Source organism: Punica granatum, chromosome 4 (assembly GCF_007655135.1).
Source record: "Punica granatum isolate Tunisia-2019 chromosome 4, ASM765513v2, whole genome shotgun sequence".
NCBI classification, from domain to species: Eukaryota; Viridiplantae; Streptophyta; class Magnoliopsida; order Myrtales; family Lythraceae; genus Punica; species Punica granatum.
In genome coordinates, this window is record NC_045130.1 from 11,389,289 (window position 1) to 11,400,005 (window position 10,717).

The 10,717-nt window shown below is 36.8% G+C and overlaps 1 protein-coding gene across 2 annotated transcripts; it reads right to left on the reverse strand.

The window, feature by feature from the left end:
• Positions 1 to 4,425: 4,425 nt before the first annotated feature.
• Positions 4,426 to 7,506, reverse strand: LOC116203065. 2 transcript variants are annotated; one of them, XM_031534730.1, is made up of 4 exons: positions 6,880 to 7,498; positions 6,703 to 6,777; positions 6,188 to 6,328; positions 4,426 to 5,154 (listed from the first exon to the last, which is right to left on the reverse strand). In XM_031534730.1, the coding sequence occupies exons 1-4, from the start codon at positions 7,093 to 7,095 to the stop codon at positions 4,792 to 4,794; spliced, it is 795 nt and encodes a 264-aa protein (XP_031390590.1). In that variant the 5' UTR covers positions 7,096 to 7,498; the 3' UTR covers positions 4,426 to 4,791. The 2 variants fall into 2 exon arrangements, with proteins under 2 accessions (XP_031390590.1, XP_031390591.1); XM_031534731.1 differs by lacking the exon at positions 6,188 to 6,328 and having other exon boundaries at positions 6,880 to 7,506.
• Between the last annotated feature and the right edge of the window lie 3,211 nt (positions 7,507 to 10,717).

Genomic DNA, 10,717 nt, shown 5'->3' on the forward strand with positions numbered 1-10,717 from the left:
TTTTTCTCTTTTTCCATTCCGAATCTTTTTCTCTCCTTCCGTAACACCCGAAAGTTTCTAGGGTTTCACACTTAAAAAAACTAAATAATTTGATCTCTCGCATATTAAATGCATCAAATAAATTATTAAAGTTACTCATACTTAGTTTTAATGTTGAATGTAAATGAGATCACGAATTGCTAGGTATACAAATATAAATTATAAAAAAAAGTCTATAAAAGTTTCAGAAATTATCATAATGAAAAAGAGATGAATGTTAATTGTTCACTAAAAGTTTTGAGAATAAAACAATAAATAAATTGCAGACAATAGATTAATAGTATTAGGGAAAAAAGGTGCCAACTACAATTAAGAGTGGAGTGTAGATATAAAATCGGTCGGAGGTATTTAACAATTAAGCAATTAGAAAAAAATAAATATTAGTTTTAAAATGAAAATTTATATATGTATAACAAATATAACGAAATTTTAAATGGTAATAAGAAATGAGAGTAATCAAGGTAGTAATACGCATGCATGCAAGGGGAAAAGACCTTGATTCAAGTTTTCGCCAGGACGCACGGTAGTCCTACTCCCTCTAGACTTGGCCGACCCAATATATACATATATATATGTTACATTTTTCGATGGATTCCGATCTCAAGAATTGAGACGGAGGGAAAGATGGAATTTCTCTCTCTAATAGGGAGACGGAAAACTCTGTCTTCAACAGTGAGACAGAATTTGTGATGATTTTTTTTTACTATTAGATTTAGACGGAATTTTCCTCTCAATTTTCCGTCTAATCCTCGAATGAGACCGAAATATCCGTCTCATTATTTTGCAACGGAGTTTTTTGAGATTGGCTTTCTAAGACATAAAATTCCGTCTCTATATATCATGTAGAGACGGAGTTTTCCATCTCAATTGCCGTCTCTAAATAAGCGAATTCCTATGTCTCATATATGAGATTTAATTTTCATATATGAGATTTAATTTGAACTTTATGGAGTGATGTGTGCCTTTTCACTTTACATTTTATTGTTTAGTTCGATTTTGCTGGAGAACTGACAAAATTTATGTTTGAGGGATCTGGAACTCTTTAAAAGCGGGGTAGTCGAAGCTCGTTTGGACTGTTGAGTGATACTGTATTATCCAAGTCGTCATCTTTTTCTTGACTTGTGTCTATGTAGTTTAATTGGTGCTTTTAAAGATTTCAATTGGTTATCATCGACTTTCATTTGAATACGCATGGTTGTAGGTTATTATCGAAAATGAGTTGTTAGTCCCAGGATAGAGGTGAAGAGCACGTAGAGAAACTCATAATAAGACCATTGAAGCAATTGGGGACCGTCCGAGCAAGAAGGGAGCCTCCCAGCAGCTTGGTGCTGTTATGGCAAGGCACGGGAGCCGCAGCCCGAGATGCACTCACTGATAAAAGAAGAAAAAAAGGGGAAGGATTTTATGAAGGAAGTATATTTTCGCGAGCAAAGATTGTTCATCGTGCTATAATATAGATAGTTTGAGGTTGATGAAGATATACTGGGCATTTCCAAAAGTTAGTCACAGGGCGCGTGCTTGCCCGGGGGATCAGTGAGGCTTGTCATGGATGAGATTGATCGATTCTGTGAATATTATTGGTTTCCATTTTGTTTATGATATTTACCATTTATTATAAAAGGAAAAAAAAATCCAGTATCCTATCACTCCTCTCAGCCCTAGAGCTGAAATTCAATTATGAAGACAAAGCATACCAAACTCGGCCATTTTGTTTTGTCACTATTGTGTCGTTCGGGAACACGAAAATAAAAGAGGAAGTTGGAAGAAGAATATTTTTTTTTAGGCGTTATGTCATTCCAACTATCCATCAAGATAGATATGTGGGGCAATCGCAATTTATGTCGCTCCTTCGCAGGATTCCACTCTTTTATTTTGTGTTCCTTCTTTCTACAATAATTTCTCCATATAATCCTCTTTTCGCATGTCTAAGGTAAAATCACTTAAAAAATAGTTGTATTATGTATACAACTAAAATACTCAAAATTATAGCAAAGTAGCTTAATTTAAATTAAATTGCATTTTTTTTAGTAAATTGCACATGTTTTAGGATTTTTTTTTTTAGAATTCATTCTTTAGGAAATTAACTGGGGTAAATTACTCTTTGGGTACATTAGGGTAAATTACTTAGATTCTTAGTATATTATTTATATTTAAAGCAGAATATACGAATTTCAAGAGTCTTTACTTATATTATTAGTAAGTTACATAGATTTTAAGAGAAATTTATTTAAAATTTTAGTAAAGTATTCGAATGCGCCATATTACTGTTTTTGGTGATTGTACCATTTCGATAATATGTCAATGATGTCATTAAATGCTTTTAGTTTAGGAAGCACTTTATGATCCGGGTATGCCGGATGAGGATTACTCAAAAAGAAAAGAGAATGACTCCCTATACTGACAACAATAATTAATCAAGTATCAATGTAACATGATCTAGATTAGAAATTCCCAAATTCTTTCTACATCTTTTTTTTTTTTTCCTCCAATAATTCAACTCTACCCAACTCAAATGTATTCTTCCCCAAATTTAACAATATAATCATTACTGTTTTGTCTTTTTTCTTCCATTTAATAATAATTCTTCGCTTATACTTTTCCCTAACCATTTTTATAATCAATTTTTTAATGAGGTAATTACATTGGTGATCCAAAAAATTTCACTAATGTATCAAGTTGGTACAAAAAGTTTTTTTTGCTATTTGATGGTACAAAATGTTTCAAAAGTGTAACATGATAGTACAAACCGTTATCTCACCATGGACACCGTCAAGCGAAGCTGACGTGGCCGAAACGTGACTCTGATATGTTTTTAGGAGTTGGTGGAATGTTACATGATGGTTCAAACTCTTTTGAAGTTGTCACTTAATGGTCCAAAATGTTTTACAGATGTAACATAAGGGTACAAAATATTCCTTTAATTAACTTAAAGGTCCACCCATGTCAATGGCGAGATATCGGTTTGTACTATCATTTTACAACTTTGAAACATTTTGTACCATCAAGTAGCAAACAAAACTTTTTGGACCAATCTGATACATTATTAAAACTTTTTGGACCACCAGTGTAATTTACTCATTTTTTAATACAAAATTCTACACATACTTTCACATCTATAAATACATATATGTATTCTCTCACACATCAATATATTTGTCAATACTTGTAATCATTGTACGAAATCAAGTTGAGTTGGATTATAATCCAACTCGAAAACCAAACGCAAACTTAATGTTGTGGGATGGGAATTCAAAATTAATTATACTGTCATTGCTAGATAGGTGGAATTCTTATCAATTATATAGTCACTCGGTATGAAAAAGTATCATACTATTAATATTATGGAGGATCTACAGTGACACACTCCGCATCCTAGCCGTGTGTGGCGCATGGACCTCACATGGGGCCCCTCATCGAATGAGTAAGGATGCAGAGTTACGGTGACGCAATATTGTTTTAGAATTCCCCGTCTTATTGCAGCTAGTAAAGTTATATGGCCCATTAGTACATAGATTATGAAACACAGTTTTGCATGATTACAGAATTTTATTGCATTCTTCTCTCCATCTTATCACATCACGAGGAAAATTTAATTAAGATTCTCATCAAATAGGCACTCCGGTCTCTCATTCTTTTTTTATATATTTATAATAGAGGTCTATAAATTTAGCATATATCCAAAAATAAAATAAAATAATGAAATATAGAAGTTCCACTCAAAGACTTAAATTGGTAATCTCTTAATTTCATTTGGGAGCATCTACTACTACATCGCACATCATTGTCTCTCTCTTTAATGCATTATTATTGTTATTGTTGTTGTTATTATTATTATTATTATTATAATTATTGGGGAGTCTCTTTAATGCACTTCACTTTTTACTACTTCGCAGAAATATCAATAGTTGCCAATAAATAAACAAGACACCTGTCGCATGAAGTATTATTGTATGCGCCCTGACATATCAAGGTGGGACACCCAAGACAATGATCACAAGTTATGAGGCTAAAACGATAATATATTTTGTGTAACGGATATATTAAGCTGTAATGTGTTATTAGACATAGAAAAATTATATTTGTCAATGGTTTTTTTTTTTATTTTTTGGATATTACTAAAAATTAAGAAAAATTAAAAAATTTTATTAACTTGTACCATGATGACGTGATATACCCGTTCCATATAATATTTTCTCTTACATAACATGCCCGAGCAGATGTATTACTAGCTTGGAAAACAACCAATAAGTCTGCAAATGAAATGCATTGGAGAAATGGTGCCATATGAATTAGCCTCGTCACTCAATTGTGTCTTTAAATACACCGAGTTAGGACCAATCAAGGGCTCCTAAATGGCGAGGTTCGGGTTCGAAGGGGCGGGCGGCATGAGCTATAAAATATCCATGATATATCACCAATTGCACTTTTGTGTCACTGTTAGCTGGCTGTAAACAACCCAACCTTTTACCTAAGGAAGGAGGCAGGCATCCTCAAAAGAAGAAAAACCAAACTGAAAAAATCCTAAAATGGACAATGACAGAACCACTCCTACCTTCTAAAAAAGGAGAGAGACTTGAGAGGTCTCCTCTCTTTTTCACAACAAAATTGGGGAGATTTTTTCTGCCCTAAACCACCCCTAAATTAATTAACTTTCTTTTCCTTAACCCATTAATCTGTCATCCAAAATATATATATATATATATGCTGACCTATACTTTGCTTCAACTATCCAACCAAGTCACAATGCTCAAGTCAGTAGAGAGGGGCCCTGTGCGGGGTCTTCTTTCTCCGGTTCATCAACCCGGCAGAGTTCTCTGATGCCGGGCCACAGACGGGCCGGGCTGGTTCATGGGTCGTCGTCGTCTGGCAGGGGTCGTGGCAGGTCAGCACGCTCGTCCTCTTCTTCCTCACCACGGGCGCAAAGTCAGTAGCGGCTGTGCAGGCGAGGGTCCGGCACCCCACCCCTCCGTAACCTCCGCCAGAACCCGAGCTGGTGGGGGCGGGCTCGAGGACCGTGTCAGGGGTCATGAGGCCGGCGTCTTCGGGCAGGGGCAGGAAGTTGCAATCACGGAGGTTCCTGGAGAGCCCACCCTCGGTCCTCCAGAGGTAGTCAATCTGAGGGCCAGCCGCATGGGATTAAGAAAAAGACAGGACAGAAAGAAAGACAATGAGACAGTGGAAAAAATCTCACGGATAAGACCAAACAAGAGAATAGGATGTGTCAAAGAACGGGGAACAGGTCCCCTCAAATTAAAACCGTATCTTATATCCTCAGGTACCGCTTTGAAACAAAATTTAATCAACAGTCGGGGACCCCCCCCCCCCCCCCGGCCCCCAACACCCCAACAAGGAATCAATCATTCAAGAACACAAGATTTGCATCCTCCAACCCTACCTGTCACCGTATTCCCTGCATATGTTCTTCCTCCACAAAAAAGTCGAAATGAGAAAAAACCATTTACCAACAAGTCATTCGTACGTATGTGCCGGAGGTAAAAATGTCTTCTGGGACAGTATTTATTATTAGTACATTATTAATTAGAACAAAACACCAACTTCGACTTCAACTAAGAGTGTCGTCATGATGACGGTAGATAATAATGAATGAGGGACGCTCGCTGCCATGTATATACTTGTCTCCAGAATCATCAGTTCCCATTAATGAAATGAAATTCAGGGATTGATGTGGGGGTTGGGGCACAGTTTTTATTGGTCTCGAGAAGCCATAGCTTCAACTCCAAAAAGGGACCATCCTATTGCAATGGGAATTCATGAGACGAACAAGCAGCGATATGGCCCAGATATAATAAAGACACTCTTCTCCTCTCATTCGAGAGCAAATTTATCCAGGAAAAGAACTTTTATCTAGGAGGGAGGGTGGCCGAGTCATTAAATGCTCGGGCAGCGTCAGGAGGTAGAGGAACACAGGCACAAGCACAAGCAAGCAGAGTGACAGACAGCAAAAGATCTCTCTTTTTTAATTCAATTAATTAGCGGAGAGCAAGATTGGATTGGATTGGATTGATTGAGGATGGGATGGGATGGGATGGGATGGGGAGTGGTTTGATTTAATGAAATTAATTAAAAGTGGGAAGTATAATAAATAATAATAATAATAATAATAACTAAACGAATAATGAAACAAAACCTTGCAATAGAGGGAGCAGAAGAGATATGGGTCCTGGAGGGGCCTGTCGCAAGTGCAGCAGATGTTGCCGGAGCCTCTGCACTGCCTTGTCTGCGGCCTTTGCCTCAAGAACACCACTTTTGCGCTATTGGTTATGTATGTCTGCAGTGCAAAACAAACCCGTTTCCTTCTTCTCATTTAAATATTAAGACAAAAAAAAAATCATCGAACACACCCCAAAAAAAAAAAGATAAAAGAGACCGATAAGGGGAAAAAAAAAAAAGCCAAGCCCAGAGTAATGAATGAATATTCTCCTCTTTTTTCATCATATCATCATATATACAAAAATACCCCAGGTCCCATTGCACTGTTCATGGTGAAGATTCTCTTGTCTCGAGTTTGCCCATGTGAAAAATAAGGAAGGAATTAATCACAGTTGAGTTTGAACAGGAAGGATAGGAAATTCCCCCCAGCCCCCCAATTGGTTTTTTTTTTTTCTGCCAGTCAATATAATTAGATTTGGAAGGAACACTGACCTGAACGGAGGAACAGTCGAATAGCTTGGCAGCATCATCCAGCCTTAGAACATCATGGTACACATACCTCCGTATCTGAGAAGACCAAATCCCACCACCACCATCATCAGAAGGCGAAGAAGAAGAAAGGAAGGGAAGATTTTTAAGAAGGAAGAGATGTTAGAGAGCAAAATAAACCTGAAGGAGGCGGTGGGAGGAGTGAAGGGAGAAGCAGTGGGGGCAGAAGCTGGTGGAGCAGTCCAAGCAGAAGATGTTCTTCTCGTTCTTGCGGGCCTCCTCGTGAATTATGCACGCGTTGAAGAACTTCTCCCTCAGCAGCCCTTGCAGCCACCCCGGTAGTGCTATGATCCCCTGACCCTGACCCTGACCCTGACCTCGACCCTCACCCACCATGGTCTTCCTCTTTTTTTTTTTTCTTTTTATTCCTTCGTTCTCTGTTTCTTTGTTCTTGTGCTGGTGGTGAGGCGAGGTGAGAAATTGGGTGATGAGAGAGTTATGGTCTATGGGAGAGGGGATGTAAGTATGGACAGGGTTTAATGTTTTATTATGCAGGGAAGGGAAGGGAAGGGAAGGGAAGGTGGTGGTGATGGCGCAGCTGCCCTGCCCTGCTGCTGCTGTACGGGAAATAAAAATTACAGACAGACAAGAGAAAGGGATGAGAGAGAAAAGGAGAGAGAGAGTGAGCGGCGCCTGGCCTGGCCTGGTTTCTGCTAGTAGTATAGTACTGATACCAATGAGGAGTAGAGAGAGAGAGAGAGAGAGAGAGTGTGTGTGTGGGCGTATGAAAATTTGATTTGATTTGATTTCATCATAAATATAAGCCAAGCCTACCACATCCTACCCTATTCCCTATGTCCTCCGCCCCTACATAGCTACTACGAAGCAACCCAAAAACTAACATATAATAAATAAGTTAATAAAATCATGTATGGTATGATCCAGCCGAAAATAATCATGTATTTCTTGCAAATATTAAGGGAGTATATCTGCATGTGTCTCTTCTCCTGTCCTCGAAGAAATAATGTGCATGAAATCTGATTCCATGATTTCTTTCCATGTAACTGGTGTATTGATCGATCCTGATTCGTGTTTGATTTTCTTATTTCACTTCAGCAGCTGCTGTCTGATGCAAATATATATTCTCGCGATGACTAAGTAAATTGGTCAATAACTATTTTGTATTTACATGCCAGTGCATTGCTAGGATTATAGTGATCATAATTAAGCATTGCTCCGTGGCCTGCGGGGCTCTCGCGTGCTGCTCATAAGCTTTTATATGTGTACTATACTGTCCTTCCTTGATTTATATCATACGTTTGGATGGGTTCGACCGGCCGTTGGTTGGTTTAAACTTAATACTGATGAGGCAGCTCGGGGCAATCCAAGGCCTGCAAGAGTGGAAGGGATTATCCGTGATGCACAGAGAACTAATTAGATTGGTGGCTTTATGCAGAACGACATCGGGATAATGCCATCCACCATGGCGAAGCTTTGGGGGGTTGAAGGCCATTCATCCTCAAAGTGGACTCTACGGTATGTGCGCTCATCTTGGGTCGCGATCGTTGTCATCCTCTCCTCCGATCAATGGTTAGAGATATTTCAAGCTTTCTCTTAAGGGATTGGACTATTCGCGTTCAACATTCCGATGGGGAGGAAATTTGTTGCGCTGACTGTTGGCTAGACGTGCTATTTCCCGATCTATTGGTGCCACTCTTTTAATGCGATTCCGAATGGACTAAGTCCTTTACTGCTCGGGATTATTGTTGGGGTTATCATACCCCATGTTTATAATTCTTAATTTCTTTTAGCGCTTAGCCCTCTTTATTGATTGAAAAAAAAAATCATATTTTATGTTCAGAACGACAAGCTGCATGCAGATGACTTTGCACTAATAGTCTTTACGAAGATTTCATATTTTATACTTCCGAATTCATAGTTGAACATTAATGAAGGCGTCATATTCTAATATAGATAGATTTGATTATATATTAGTTTCTATTTGTGGATTTGAGACATGTAAGAAATGAATCTTTTATACACGCCCACATGTACATATATATATATATATATATATATATATATAAGTGACCATTTTGGGAAGATCCAAAATGCAATCGCTCAACTGCATGCAAAATAAATTACTAAAATTTATATGAAAGTTTGGCGGCCGTAGCCCAGTATATTAAAGTTTCATAACGTTAAGTAAGTTATACATCTTTAAAGTAACTTATATTTATTTTAAGAAAATAATTGAGAGAAATTATTTACAATTCTAAAAAATAACTTGTAATTGAAATAGATTACACATGCAATTTTAAATTGTTAATGAATTATAAGAATTTTAAGAGGGTTTAAATCGAATCTTTTAGTAATATACTTGATTAATTGCACCATATCATAAAATTGTTTAGTTGCTCTAGTGTGAAAAGTCTAGACATTTTATGGAAATCTTTAGAATATAATTTCGTATATTCCGTATTTGCGTCACTTACGACATTTAGAATTCACAAAAATATATCAAACAATATATATATTGGTCCGTTTATCCGCACATTATGTTTTTATATTTAATAGTATTTTTTTTTCGGTGTGTACAATCAAGAAGTCAACAGATTCTGACTAATTCAATTCGAGTCGGGTTGGTCACTAAGGAATAAAACTCTTAGTAAATATAATGAATAGATAGATCTTAGTAAATTCATTCCATTAATCTAGAAGAATATGGATGTTCAACGAATGTGAATTCATTGGGTGCGACTTAGGAAAATATAAAGTCATTAATTAGATAACTACATGAAGTCTATCTATAGTTAATGAGGGGAGGCGAAAAGACAGGCAATCATGATCTAGGAAATTTATTGACGTTGAGAAATTGACGTAGAAATTTCTCATTGTACGAGTAGAAGGCTCTTGTGAGAGGATGATAATCACTCTTATATTGCTCCATGTTATTTTCTTACACAATTTCGTTCTCAGTACTTAATGATAAAAATAAAAATAAAAATAGTAATAATTTAAAGCAAAAAATAATAATAGTAAGACAGGGCATAAGAACAGTTCTTCTATAGGGTAACTTCTATAGAGACTCATAAGTTTAGTATAAGAATAATGAAATCTTAAAGGGTTACAAATGTTTCACTAACAATGATTGAACACCGGATCTACTAATTCCAAATCGGCAATCTAACCTATCTCACTGGGGGTGGGGCCAAGATTTTCATCCAAGGGGGCAAAAATGTTACTTGATATAAATAATTGTAAAAAAAAATTAAGAGAGGTAAAATACTAATTTTACATAAAAAAACTAATAAATAAATATACTTTTGTGGCAAAATTTTAAAAAATTCAAAATTCAGGGGTGACAATTGCTCCCCTGCCAATACATTGGCTCCCTCCCTAGCAGGGGCAGGGCCAGGATTTTCATCCAAGAGGGCAAAAATATTACTTGATATAAACAGTACATAAAAAAATTTCAAGGGGACAAAATATTAATTTTACATAAAAAAATTAATAAATAAACATACTTTTGGGACAAAATTTTAAAATATTCAAAGTTCAGAGGGAGCAACTGTCCCCTAATTGCCCCATGCCAATACATTGGCTCCGCCCTGTATCTCCCTGTTATGAGAACTATCGTCTTCTGTTTATGGGCAATAATTTTCATTGCTGGAGCATGCTCGATGCCATGTTTAGTCTTGATAATATGCATGTACATGTGTAGATGTACGTACGATTGTGCACATAGTGCTAAATGACAAGATCTTTGGAGCAGTTGTCTTTTCTCATCGGTGCGGAGAGAATGGGATAAATGCAGCAGCCTAAGTCTTCATTTAGTAATTATTAATTTGATTCTCATTAACGAAACTATTTTATACCTTTATTTGGCTTCCAATTTCGTATTAGCAGAGAAAAATGATGAAAGATAGAAGAAATGGGGAAATCGAAAAATTTTTCTAATGATTTTCCAAAAGGTTGGCTGATAATTTTTCTAGCTAGTACAGTGAGGGACAGTCAT